Source organism: Balaenoptera ricei, chromosome 6, assembly GCF_028023285.1.
Source record: "Balaenoptera ricei isolate mBalRic1 chromosome 6, mBalRic1.hap2, whole genome shotgun sequence".
NCBI classification, from domain to species: domain Eukaryota; kingdom Metazoa; phylum Chordata; class Mammalia; order Artiodactyla; family Balaenopteridae; genus Balaenoptera; species Balaenoptera ricei.
In genome coordinates this window covers 81,055,139-81,069,042 of record NC_082644.1, presented here as the reverse complement: position 1 = coordinate 81,069,042, position 13,904 = coordinate 81,055,139, and the positions used below count along the sequence as shown (strand labels likewise).

At 48.8% G+C, this 13,904-nt stretch overlaps 1 protein-coding gene across 1 annotated transcript in view; it reads right to left on the bottom strand.

Annotated features, from left to right (window-relative positions):
• LOC132367869 (phosphoserine aminotransferase) overlaps window positions 1-13,904 on the bottom strand; it is a 29,998-nt gene that overhangs the window by 8,179 nt on the left and 7,915 nt on the right. The window contains exons 5-7 of the mRNA XM_059926474.1: window positions 13,230-13,402; window positions 11,506-11,675; window positions 3,861-3,989 (exon numbers count right to left, since the gene is read on the bottom strand). Of these exons, the coding sequence (XP_059782457.1) occupies window positions 3,861-3,989; window positions 11,506-11,675; window positions 13,230-13,402 (472 nt within the window). The remainder of the gene's footprint in view (window positions 1-3,860; window positions 3,990-11,505; window positions 11,676-13,229; window positions 13,403-13,904) is intronic.

Here is a 13,904-nt window from a genome sequence, read left to right as displayed (position 1 = left end):
GTGATGCAAATATCTAATTTCTGTTTAAATGAATTATCAATGCTTCAATCAGTCAATTAGACAAAAAGTCACATTAGACTTTAAAACTAATTTAAAATGCAATTCTCAAGTAAACATGGACCAGTTTCTGGACTTTTCCACCTATCTGTCTTTCCCTCTGCCAGCGGCTTTATACGTTAATAGATCATATGTTAACATTACATTTTATTAATGTTAACATATATGTTTAAAAGGTTTCATCTATCCTTTTGCACTAACTTTTTCAGGTGAACACTGAACTGACTTCTAGATATTTACTAATTTTTGTGACTACTGCGAATGGGATCTTTTCTTGTTTTTTATTGTTATTTCTGGAGTATGGGAAAGTAACTGAATTTTACATATTTAGACACAACTGATCACAATTCTGAACATGATCATTTCTAGTTTTTCCACTGATTCCTGCATTTTGAAAAAAAAAGTCATTATCATCTGTGATTTTTGTTGTTTCCTTAGTAAAGGCTCTGGAACCAGCCTCCCCGACTCTCCCCATGTTCTTATCCTGCCTGATCCCACTTCCCCGCTGCACCTGACCCTAACCTGTCTGTGCTGCTGTAAAACACTGTCTGTTCACAGGGTTGTGATGACAATAAAATGTATTAATATCTGTAAAGCCCCAAGGGCTCTGCCTGCTTTATTTTATTTTGGGGTTGTCACTAGACACATCACATGCTTCCCTCTCTTTCCTAAGGTCTGGACCCCACATGAAAGTGAGAAAAGGTGACCTCAGATGCGGATATGGATTTGATCACTTCAACAGCTTTATCATATTAAAATTAATATCTAATACACATTAAACACTATGTGTCAGGAACATCCTAGGTGCTTTCCATAATAACCACAAATACTATTAAGAGCTAACCCTTAAGGAATGCTCCCTATGTGCCAAATACAGTTTCTGGTGCTTTACACAAATTACCCAGTGCAAGAGCCCATGTTCTTAACCTCTACATTACATACTCTTTATTCACATGCATTTTCATTTAACTGCTCACCTCCCCTTCGAGGCCGTATTTCCATAGCGAAGAACTTCCTGAAAACCCAAGTGCACACAGAGACAACTAGTGAGCGTCCAACTGCTAACATAGAGGAGAGAGGGAGCAAAGCCTGCTCCTGACCCTGGTAACAAGGTCCCAGAGGAACACCATGAGCCGGATGACCTTTTCTGGGCAGGTGGCCCAGGGGGTGAATGGAAGTTCCCAGAAAGAGGTTTATTCGGAAGAGGATGCAAGTTCGGGGTCAAGGCTGTTCATAAGTGAATGAGGAGTTTTGCATGGGAAGGTGATGAGATTCCTCAGATGACCTGCCTGCCACATTGGCTTCGACAGGCTGCCTTCTGGAAAATGCCAGGTTGGGTGCTTGCAGTTAAAGGATCTCAAGTGGGGGGAGAGAATTCAGGGGATTCTTGGTGTTCCTTCTATGCTTTGTTTTTAATTTCCTGGATTTCTTCTGGAGGTATCACCATGCTTTCTGTCCTCCCATTTTGTGCCTTCACATCTCCTGAGAAATATACAGAGCCAAAAGCTCATAGAAAATTGGTCTCCCCTCCACAATAGCTGCCATGTGCTCTCACTCACATTCAGATCCTGAACACTCTTATGGAGCCAGGAAAGGTGACTTATTCTTCTGGGTATCCCCAGAGCCTAGAACAAGGGTAGCACAGAGGAGTGTTCAGGCGCCATCTGCTTGATGGATGGATGGACGGACAGACGGATGGATGGATGGATGGGTAGATGGATGGGTGGGTGGATGGGTAGATAGACGAATGGATAAATGAGCTAGTGAATTAAACATGTCTTCAGACCTTTCCAAACTTTCTTTCCAATCCCAGCACAAGCCGTGCCCTTCAGGGAGCCCACTCTCTGCTCTCCAAACACACTACTTTCTTCCCTCAGTTCTTTGCAGAGGCCATTCCCTGCCTTCCTAAAAATTCCTAAAAGTACTTCCACCTTCTTCTCTGCCTAATTCTTACTCCTGTCCAAGGCTCAAGCTCATGTAAAAGCCCTCCCTTCGTCTCCAGCCAAAGCAGTATCTCCCTGCCCCCAGCTCATGGCTCATTATTTAGCCCTTGGCCATGAACTCCTTGGACCATCTACTGCTGATCATGCATGCTACAATGGCTCCAGTAAGTGCTAGTGGAGTACCCTGGCCTCCTCTCTCACACGTCAGGCTCTAAAGTGGAAGATTCCCAAGGGCCAAGCCACAGAACCACAGAGCAGGCAGAAATGCACAGTGTGTACCCCTTCCCCCAGATGGCATGTGGAAGAGGACCCCAAAGGTCAAGTCATTCAGCCAAGCCAGACTCCCTGAGGGCTTGTGGCTGGGGTGTCATTGCAAGCCAAGAACTCATAGGAGCAGGCAGGCATTTAAGGGCAGAGGGGACAGCAGCAGTTAGGGCTGTCCCAAAAGTACAACCCCACCCATGGATGGTTATGGAGATGTGTTAGCAAATCTTGGGTAAAACATACAATTCTAAGGCAGGATTGAGGCACCAATTTTTTGTCCTATGAGGCCCACTAAATTCTTAAAAGAGTGAAAATTCCCTTGTTATTGTCAGCCAGATATTTTTTCTTACAACACACTCAACTCCAAAGAGTAAAGGCCGCTAAGAAGGGGGTCCTGGCTCGGCAAATGAGTGTAAGTGGTTAAGCATGTATGTGTATAAACACACGTGCATACAGAGCATAAAGTCTGGTCCTCCCACAGCTGTCCCCTCCTTCAAGGTGGGGAAAAGCAAATGAAAACATCATCTGTCAAGCTCCTTGTTTGCCAGGCACTGTACTAGGTACTTTATATCTGGCATTTTGGTGACAGGCCTGTTGTAGGGGGTTGAACGGTGGCCTCTGCAAAGGTTTATCCACGTGCTCACCTCCAGAAACTGCGAATGTGACCTGGAAAAAGGGTCTCTGCTGATGCAATTAAACTAAGATCTCTAGATGAGATCAATCATCCTGGATTATCTGGGTGGACCCTAAATCCAATGACCTTGTAAGAGACAGAAGACAAGGCACACAAGAAAGGAGGAGGCCATGTGAAGGCAGAGGCAGAGACAGGGCTGAGGCAGCCACAAGCCAAGGAATGCCTGAAGCCCCTGGAAGCTGGAAGAGGCAAGGAATAGATTCTTCCCTGGAGTCTCTGGAGGGAGCAAAGCCTTGCTGACAGCTTGCCTTTGAACTCCTGGACTCCAGAACACTGAAAATAAATTTCTCTTGTTTTAAGTCACCAAGCTAGTGGTACTTTGCTCTGGCAGCCCTAAGAGATCAATACCAGGCCCATACGTTCTCTGGCGTTGGTCCAGCAGTCAACACACGTTCATGAATCAATTAGTCACAAAAACATTTAACTAGGAGTCAACTCATACCAGAGCCAATTCCATTCACCAACTGCAGGCCTGGGATGGGAGCGTTTGTCCTGTAATAAGCGAAAGAGTAAACTTTCCTAAAAGGGTAAATAACCCAGAGGAGGGGCCAGGAGTGGGTGTTTATACCAAGGGTCTCCAGTGAGTCCTGAGGTAAAGCTGAGAGCTTCCGGCAAGTATGTGTTTTGTCCCCAGGGGACATACAGAGGAGGTGAGGTTGGGGAGAGTGGTCTGCCCCCGGGGTCTGTGGTGTGAGAAACGTTACCACCCATTGGGAGACAGGTCCCAAAGCCCCGGATTCCTGGGAATGGGATGCAGGAGGGAAGACTTACCTAACTCATGCTCCTGCGGACTTCAGTGTCTCAGAGAAAGGTGGCTGCATCCATGTTCCAAAAGGACATGGCATATACACATTTTTAAGTTCACAAGAGGCAAAATGTGAGATAAAACCCCATCAACTTACACATAGAATCCTTGAGAATTATCAACAATATCATAGATCATTTGCGATTTGATGGAGCTAAGCTTCTCCATGGCTGCTGCACCGCCGTTGTTCTTAATCCACTCCAGGACCAAGCCCATGACATAGATGCTAAAATAAAGAGTAAAAAATACATATATCCACGTAGAGAATGGACTTGAGGATACGGGGAGGGGGAAGGGTAAGCTGGGACAAAGTGAGAGAGTGGCATGGACTTATAAATACTACCAAATGTAAAATAGATAGCTAGCGGGAAGCAGCCGCATAGCACAGGGAGATCAGCTCGGTGCTTTGTGACCGCCTCGGGGGGGTGGGATGGGGAGGGTGGGAGGGAGACGCAAGAGGGGGAGATATGGGGATATATGTATATATATAGCTGATTCACTTTGTTACACAGCAGAAACTAACACACCATTGTAAAGCAATTATACTCCAATAAAGATGTTAAAAAATAAATAAATAAATAATTTTTTTAAAAGTACATATACCCATTGAGTTCAGCTTTGCACAAGTGGAAAGACATCCAAGCAAACAGTCTGAAGTTGTACTAAAACAGACTTACAGACACCCTTAGTCACAGACAAGATGAAAGTGGGCCATGTGTACACCAAGGACAAGAGCGTGTCACAGAGCAAACACGAAGATCAACCCAACTCTAGGCCCCTGAGGGCCATTCAGAAAAGAGGGTTAATTAGACTCTTCACTAGAGGTCACATCGGTGCCCACCTGTCCAGCCCAAGCCCGAACGCAAACTCTTCATGACACCGGGAACACAGCTCCCTGTCTCCACCCCTGCTGACATTTTATCCCTGCCACAAGCATCCTCAGACACCTAGCTCCCCAACCCCACCAGTTAACTCTTCACTTGCTGAACACCCACACTTCCCCTAGTTTTTACCACTGGCTCTTTATTTTCTATTCCCAGGTGCCCGTGTCTTGGGCCCTGCAGTCCTGGAAGGCTGGCAGCACAGTGCTCACCTTTCCTCCCGCAAAGCCCTGCCGCACAGCCCACCAGCGGGCGGAGGCAGGCTGGCAGAGTGCCTAAGAGCCTGGGCTCCAAGTCCCCATCCTGACTCTAGTCCCAGAGCTGCCCCTAACAGGCTACCCAGGATTAGTCAGCCCAGAGATCCAGACCTCGACTTTCCCACCTGCAAACAGGGAGGCCTACCCCCCCGACGCTGGACACCCAGCATTTTAGCTGCCCTGCTCTTCCTAACTCCACCCTCCCACCCAGCAGGAGGACCCAGCGGGGTCCCTTGCTCCCCTGGTTTCAGAGTTGGACCAATCAGAGCCCTCCATAGGCTTTTCTGAATTGGGAATGAGAAGAGGCAGGATTGTGTGTTGGGGAAACGGTGAGTTATGAGGTAACAGCGACAAGGAACATTTGAAGGAGGCTCATCTGAGACACAGGAGTGCAGATGGGGTGGGATTTGGGTCCCTGGTTCCGGGAGGACCCGCTGCACCTCGGCCCTTCATAGAGCTTGTGTGCATCGTTTACCGAGCCAAAATATCAACTCTGTCACTTAGAGACCTCAGTGCTCTTGTGGGGACTGCAGGAAATGGGTTGGGTGAAGTGCTTAGTGCAGGGCTGGCACATGGCAGGTGTAGTTAGTAGTATCTTTACTAGTTAAGTGCTCAAAACTAAGCCCAAAACACAAGACATTGAAGAGCCGCGGATGGTTTTCCCAGTGATCTTCTGAAAGCCCCTCTGTTTAAAAGGGTGCTGAGGGGACTTCCCTGGCGGCCCAATGGTTAAGACCCCGCACTTCCACTGCAAGGGGCACAGGTTCGATCCCGGGTCAGTGAACGATGATCCCACATGCCACGCGGCACAGCCAAAAAATAAAAAAATAATAAAATAATAAAAAATAAAAAGGTGCTGAGGGCTCTCTGTGCACCTCACTGAAAGCCCATGGGACAGGAGCAGAGGTCTCCCGGGGAAAAGAGACCATCCTCCTCGAACTGGGAGTGTGGAAAAGGTCCGTGCTCAGCTATGGCCTCTCTCTGAGTGGGACAAAGGTCCCCCACAAGAATCTGTGCAAACTTAGTTGCTGAGCATCAATGTCCCGCAAAGATCTGGGGTAGGGACCCCCAGACACAGCTGCCTCCTCGTTTACTTACTAACACCATGACAGGGTGGGGAGGGGAAAACGCTCGAACACCAGAAGCTTGTCCCAGGGCAGCCCAAGATACTTGACTGGCTCGTTCACTGCCTCCAGGTGCGTGGAGAATCCCGGCGTTTGTACCCCAGAAGGTAGCAGAGCCCACACTGGGCTGCCCAGCGGGCACTGGGCAGGGAGCGGGCAGCACCCAGAGCCACGCGATAGCCCCTGTGGAAGCCTCCCCGGCCTGGGTCCCCAGACAGCCCTGGGAGGAAGGAGAAACGGCAGCTGGGGGCAGCGGCGAGGGAGCTCAAAGCAGAAAACAGCCTCTGAATAATTTACAGCCTCGGCTGGAGCTCTCTGGATAAAGACTGCGAAATCAGAGGGGCAAAGGAGAAAGAAGAAAGTAAGAGAAGGGAAGGACTATTCAGCGGTCCAGGACTCTCCCTTTTACTGATCAAAAAAATCCGAGGCCAGAGCTGCCATTATCCCACTTTACAGGTGAGGAAACAGGCTCAGACAGCTTTACCTGGCTAAAGTCATCTAATAAGTGGCTGAGAAAGCCAGGACTCCAACCCCAGTTGGTCTGACTCCAAAGCCCCAGCTCTTTTCACAGTAGCAAAGGCCTCTGGTTTACTAGGGGCTCCAGGACCCTCACCCACTCTCTCACCTGCCAGCGGGGCCAGCCAGGCTGGCACCAAGCCACACAGACACAGCTGCCAAGAGCAGCCGCCACGGGGGCATCACAGCACACATGCGCGTGTGTGGACGTGTAGGCATGTGTTCCAGACGCGGTGCTGCCCTCCCACTTCTCTGTTCCATAAGGTGCTCTCGAATTTCCACCTTACCCCGAACTGCTCACTCCCCCACAGACCACAGAAACACACCCTGCCACACGATCCAAACACACCGAGCCACCTGCGGGTGCCTGCCTGCTCAACGGCTCTTTTTGGAAGCCGAGCTTCACTTCTACCTGCAGCTCTGTTACCCCAGGACTCCCAAGCTGCTGCTATTTGATTCATCAAATCAAGGCTGCAGCAAAGGCTCAGGCCAGGTCCACAGTCCCAGCCAGACCTCAGCACCAACACACTTCCCTCTTGGTGTGTGAATCACCCCCATGCCCAGACTCACTGCCCACGCTCTCTGGCTCATCTTAATGAGATCCGAGCAGGCACAGCCAGCAGAAAGCCCACCCATTTTACACGCTGCCCAGAACCAGCACCTTCAGCCTCGGTCTACAAAGCCGCAGCGTGAGGTAGGGGGCTCAGAGGAAAGAGGCTCTCCTGGAGACCAGATGCCCCTGGAGTGGAAGGATGTCCAGCCTCGTGAGTCGACTGGAGCTTCCGACGCATTTTTAACTCATGCTGCTACCCCCACACAATCCGAAACCTTCAAAACACAGGGGCCCTAAAATGCTTATGCAGCTTTGAAACCTGGTCCCCACTCACCAGGGTTAACTTTTAACTGATGCACGGCTTCACTTCTAAAATGCCCCCGCCCCACACAGGGCAGGTACACTGTCTCAGCCTGCGCGCTAAATGACTACATGAATCACAGCAGATCCATTCTCTGGAATATCACTCAGCAGTTCAAAGGGGGAAAAAAGACAGGCGTCTGAGCTGACATGGCAGTGTTCACAGTACATTGCTGGATAGAAAAAAGGATTCACAGAACAGCCTATATGGTAAAGTTCCATCTGCATAATTAAATATACGGCTCTGTTTGCATATGCCCTACGCAGCAAGCCCTTAACAATGGTTACCCCGCAGGCTCTGCTCGCCTCGGGAATCTTTGCCAAGACCATGTGTTAATTTCTTAAGGCAACACGAAATACTCTGTGGGCACTAGGGATTAGAAAAGCACACCAGAAAGTTCCCCGGGAAACTCTCCCTGGCTGCTCTGAAGAATTAGGCCCCCTTGGCAGCCCACACTCCTATGCTGATAAGTAAGGCGGCCTGGGTCAGTGGGGTCATTTTGTTTCTTATTAGTTACTTTACCTCACACTACAGCTAGTTAGTCGTGGTAAGTAAAAATGTCTTGTGGGCTTAGAAGGGAAGTTTAGGCATCCGTTTGCTTGTCCATGAACTGGGCTTAGTGCGTTCCACTAAAGGGTTAAACAGAACGCCCACGCGGTCCTTTATTCCACCCCAATTCACTGCTCAGGGCTACAGGCAGCTACATGAAGGCTCAGTTCAAACCGCCCAGGGCCTGTGGTCACTTGGCTCGGAGTTTAAAAGAAAAAAAAGAGCTTCTTTTCAAACTTGGGACACTTTCAAGGACTTCCATGTGATACAAAGTTGCAGTGTTCTGGGCGCCTTGCCCCCTTACATCTAGGGCCTGGGGAGGGTGTTCTACACAAAGCTTCCTCTCTCCATGCACTGCTCGTTCTCACTGCCTGAGCTTCAAGTTTCTAATCTTGAAAGCTGAAGTACCCCAAATGAAATCTAAGTTTTTCAAGTCATAGATTCAGGGTAACTACTCAATTATACAGACTTATTTTTTTTTTTTTTTTTTAAATAGATTTGTTTTATTTATTTTTTGGCTGCGTTGGGTCTCCCGTGGCTGTGCATGGGCTTTCTCTAGTTGCTGAGGGCCTCTCACTGCGGTGGCTTCTCTTGTTGCGGAACACAGGCTCCAGGCACACGGGCTTCAGTAGTTGTGGCTCACGGGCTTAGCTGCTCTGCGGCATGTGGGATCTTCCCGGACCAGGGCTCGAACCTGTGTCCCCTGCATTGGCAGGCAGATTCTTAACCACTGTGCCACCAGGGAAGCCCCCAGACTTACTTTTTTCCTTTTCTCTTCTTTTGGGGTAAAAGAAAGCAAGACACCAAGGGGTGTCTTGGGTCAGAATACCTTTAACCCAATCTCTTTGGTCCTCCACGTTTATATGATTCTGATCAAATACTACTAGCGATCCTGCCCCGAGATGATCTCAGTGTTGACTCTTCTGATCTGTCTGGAGAGGAAACTTCGCCCCTTTTCCACCCTTGTTTCCGGGTGTCTGGCTGAGCCCACTCTTCGGGCAGGAAGGCTCTGGGCGGGGAGTATCTGCCCTGCCCCAGCCTGTGCCCCACCCCCAGGTGCCCAGGTTGGCCAGCTGACCCCACCGGTCAGGGCCTTGGGGTGGAGGCCTGCACAGGGGCTCGTAGGGGAGTGACCCTCTCTGAGTCACTCACAGGAGGACTTTCTCTCAGCACCCACCAGGTCTGACTCCAGACCTTTTTATCTCCCACTAGACAGACTGACCTGCTTTCTCACTGTTTCTGCTGATTTTTCACTCTAATATTAACCGACTGCATCTTAACACATATCCATTAGAGTTTTTAAAAATGTACTTCCAGGTGACTCGTGGAGAAGGTGCCGGAGGGCAGGACAGCTCCCCCTGCTCCTCCAGCCTGTGCTCAGCCCCGTTTCAGGCCCCATTTCAGGGCCAGGGCTCTCCCTGCCTTCTCCCACCGTCTCACTCGCGGAGCTGTGGTGGCCTCTGCCCCCCTGGAAAGACCCACCTGCCCGCAAGCCAGGCCCTGGCTGCACGTCCTAACAGGTAAGGACAGACGCCTCCCGCCACCTCCTGCCACCTCGCAGCCTGGAGCCGAAGCTCCTTCTCCAGCTGCCCTGCACCGCTCAGCACGGCAGTGCTCCTTTCCCAGTTGGCCGGTGGTCACGGGCTTTCCCACTGCCAGAAACCCCAGAGATAAGACGGGCAGGTGAGGCAGGTTCAGCCCTGCCCCCCAATCCCTACCAGGCACTTCAGAAGCACTTTCAACCGGGGTGAAACAGAGTGGGATTGACAGGTGACCAGGAGAGCAAGCACTGGAACCCCCTCCGCGCCCTGAGGAAAGCAGGGGACACAAAGCGAGGAGCTGCGCCGGCCCATGTGAGCCGCACAGAAAACCAGCAAACATTTCCATCAGAATTCTAGCTTCGGAAAAAGCTCCTTTCTTCCTCTGGTAAATTACGTGGAAGAAATTTCCTGCAGGCAACGCCTCAGAGGGAGACCTCTAACAAAGCCCCAACCCCACGGAGCCGCAGCCTGTATTGTTGTATTTTTAACATGTCAATCTGTCAGTTCAGATGTGTTGTACGCGGTGTTTGTGGCCTTGGCTGACATGAAGCTCTTCTGTGAGATTTGCTTATCAACTAATTTGACTTAGTGATGAAACTGTTCAGTACTTTGTCCGTTCTGGATTTTAAAAGTTTTTTATTATGCATTATATCAAATTTACCACTGTATGAGTGGAAATTAAGACTTTATGTAGTTTTTATATGCTGTAATATTTCTTCAAATAAATCTCTCCTATAAATCAAAAAAAAAAAAAAAGGGCCCGAACCCCTCTTCATCCACTCTTTTAAGAGAACTTCTACCATCCCTGGAAAACCCGGGAGACTCAGAGAGCTGCACTCCCAGCAGCCAACCGTTCTCCAGAGATGGGATCTTTCCAACACAAGCCCACACTGAGAGTTTCGCTTGTGAAGAGCACAAAGATACAGGGTGTGCACACCTGGGCTCTCAAGCCAGATCGCCTGGGTTCAAACCCTGGCTATGCCACTTCTTGAAGTATGGCTTTGGCTTCTTCACTTGCAAAATGGGAATAATAATAAGAGTACCCACCTCCTAGGGTGCTTGGGAGATTAAGAGGGTCATACACATGACTATTTTACATCATAGCTGCCCTGGAAAGATAAGATAATCTATAAACTCTGGCTCTTTTATCCCCGCTGCTAAGGCTGGGGATAAAACAGAAACCACAATAATAATACAGAAGCTAACATGTATAAGTCACTGAGAGCCAGGCACTCACCAAGCACATTTTATACATATGTATTCATCATTCAATCCTCACAGCAACCAATTACTCCTGGAGACACCTGTTGCACAGATAGGTTAAGCAACTTGCCCAAGGTCACACAGCTTGTTAATAGTAAAATCTCTCAGGCCATTGCTAAATCCTAGGTGTCACAAAGATTTTCACAAGCTACCTGAGTCTGGGAGTTAAAAGACTGTATGGTGGGGTAGCCTTACTCTCCCCAAAAGTGCTGTAATGCAGCCTCTCACTCGGATAAGGGGAAGCCAGGCTAACAGGACCCCTGCAGACTGGGTGAAAAACCAGAGAGGTGTTTGTTCCAGCCAGTGTGTTCGATGCCAGGCAGCCAGCTTCAAGCAGACCCAGTAAGGAAAGAAAAAGACCAGTAGTCCGGCCTCTGAAAGTCCTTCTCCAAAGCCGCACTGGTTGTTTGAGATGCAAGCATGACACTTCATGTGCAGAAAGCTTTTGGGTTAATGGTGAACCACCAAGGCTACCAAGATCAAACAAAAACACCCCAAAAGAAAGGCAAGGAAAGCTGATCAAACAATGCACAGAGGGGGACGAGGGAGAGGTGAGCTGGGCAGAGAATCCTAATAGGATATCTGGGCTATTAGATCACTGATTCGTGGCATCATGCCCTACTTTAAAAAGTCAACTAGTATTGATGGGAAATACTGAGACCTCCTCACTGGTCCCCAAGCCATACCCTGGAGTTACCTGAAGCAGGGAGGTGTGTTATACAGGGAGTTATTTCCAGCCTGCACTTTGTAATCCAGGACCGAGGGGCACTCTCTGAGGGCGAACCCCAGCAGGTCCTCTCGGACGATCACCACCGTGACCCCTGCAGAGCCAACGTTCTTCTGGGCACCAGCAAAAATCACACCAAACTGCAAAAGAGAAAGCCTGCTGTTCTAGATGCACTGGGTCATTTTTCATAAATGTAGTCAAACTTCCCAATCTCCTTCCAAAGCACAATTTTTATGAGGAAGTGACTCTATTTTAATCCTGTTCGGAGTGCATTCCCTTCTCTAAAGGAATCTCTATCCGGGACAGCAAATCGATACACAAGAGTTCAGAGCCTGCAGATTACAAATCTGTCTGATCCTTCTCTCCACAGAGGGGCCAGCCCAAACCCATCACTGTGGAGACCTTGTATCTATTTGTATTCACTCTAGTATACCTCTTTTCAACGTCCAAGCCCATCTTTAAAATAAGGCTGCTGTCCTTGGTAACCTAAAGAAATCAATTTTTTTATCCATTTATATTTGTATAAAGGGATAATCAGGAGATACTGAGAAATAATGGGACAAGCTGCCTGAGAGAGAAGACATTTTAGAAAAAAAAAGATGTTTAAAGATACTCTGGGAAATTTTTTCGTGTAAGATGTAGAACCCTCTTCCATGTCTCCCCATGAAACCTGTAGGAAAATTCAGGGGCATCCCAAGTGGGAGGAGGGGGGAACAGTGTGGCTCGACAGGGAGTATTTTATAGTTGACATTGTTTAGAATTGCCAGTGCATGGTGAGTGAAAATAAAAAGCAGGCTATAAACAAAATGTGTACATCCATACAACAGAATATTACTCAGCCTTAAAAAGAAATGAAGTTCTGACATGCTACCACATGGGCGAACCCTGAGAACATTATGCTAAGTGAAATAAGCCAGACAGAAAAGGACAAATATTGCATGATTCCACTTACATGAGGTTATCTAGAATAGTCGAATTCACAGAGACCAATAAAAAAAAGTAGGATGGTGGATGCCAGGGGCTGAGGGGAGGGAGGACTGCGGTTATTGTTTAATGGGGACAGAGTTTCAGTTTGGGAAGAAAAAGTTCTGGAGACGGATGGTGGTGATGGCTGCACAACAGTGTGTGTGTACTTAATGCCACTGAACAGTACGCTTAAAAATAGTTAAAATGGTAAAGTTATGGTAAGTATATTTTACCACAACTTTTTAAAAGGCAGACTACTTCTTAGTTTGTTTTAAATTCCTTACAGCTATCGTACCTCCCATGGCATGCACCTGGGGCACTCCTCCCAGTGCCCACCCTGGGGAGCTGCTCAGCAATCTACATGTCATGTCCATGCTCTTGGAGCTGAGCTGGGTACAAAGCAAGGTGGGGCTCCTTCATAGCCCCCTAAGCTTGGATAAAGCACATCTTTCCTTGATGACAGCAAGTAACTCCCAAGATGTTGACAAAAGAATTTTCTAAGCGCCACTCTCAGAGGCAGATGAATTCCCCAAGGACTCAAGTGGGACCCCTGGGAGACGACGATTAACACAGGGCTGGGAATGTCAGGACGTAAACATTCTGACAACCAACACTGTCAGCCTTTCCCTTTTCTGGTATATATTAAAATGTCCTTAGGGAAACCGAGAGGCTGGTTCCCCCCCCCCCCGCCCCGCCCCCCGCTGGCGCAGGCCTCTTTTACACTCTACCTTGGAAACATCCACTGGCTTGGACAGGAAGTTTGAGGACATGTCGCAGACCAACACTGCTCCGTTGACATCAGGGATAAAGTCAAACTCCACTCCGTGCACGGTCTCATTGGCGCAGTAATACACATAGGAGGCGTCCGGGCTGAGGTTCCAGGTGCTCGGATCTGGAATTTCTATCACAGGAGACAAGTTGGGGACTCCACACGTTTCCTCCCCTCTTTCCTTAGGGAGATAGGAGGCAACCAGGAATGACACCCCTCCCCTAGCAGGGGAAGACAGATCCCAGAGCATTCACAAGTGAAAGCACCCTATCCATCTTACATTACAATCACCACCAACAGCCTAAAGGGATGACCCATCCCACCCCTTTGACTGTTATGGGGGGCAAATAGTCTTCAAGAATGGCGTGGTATTTGGGTTTTTTCCTTGTTGCGCAGTATCCATCCATCCTATGCCCACTGACAGTTTCCTGTGGGCGTCAGCCTCCGCGACTCTCAGCCCATGTAGTTCCAGTAGAACCAATTCCACCCACAGCCCTGAAGGTACAATGCAACTCAGGCAAGGCCGCTTGACTGATACAGAATGGGACACAGGAGACATGAGACTGTTACTGGAAATGCATGAGCAAAGGCATTGAAACGTGGGAGAATATAAGGTCAGGAGCAGCTGCAGCCA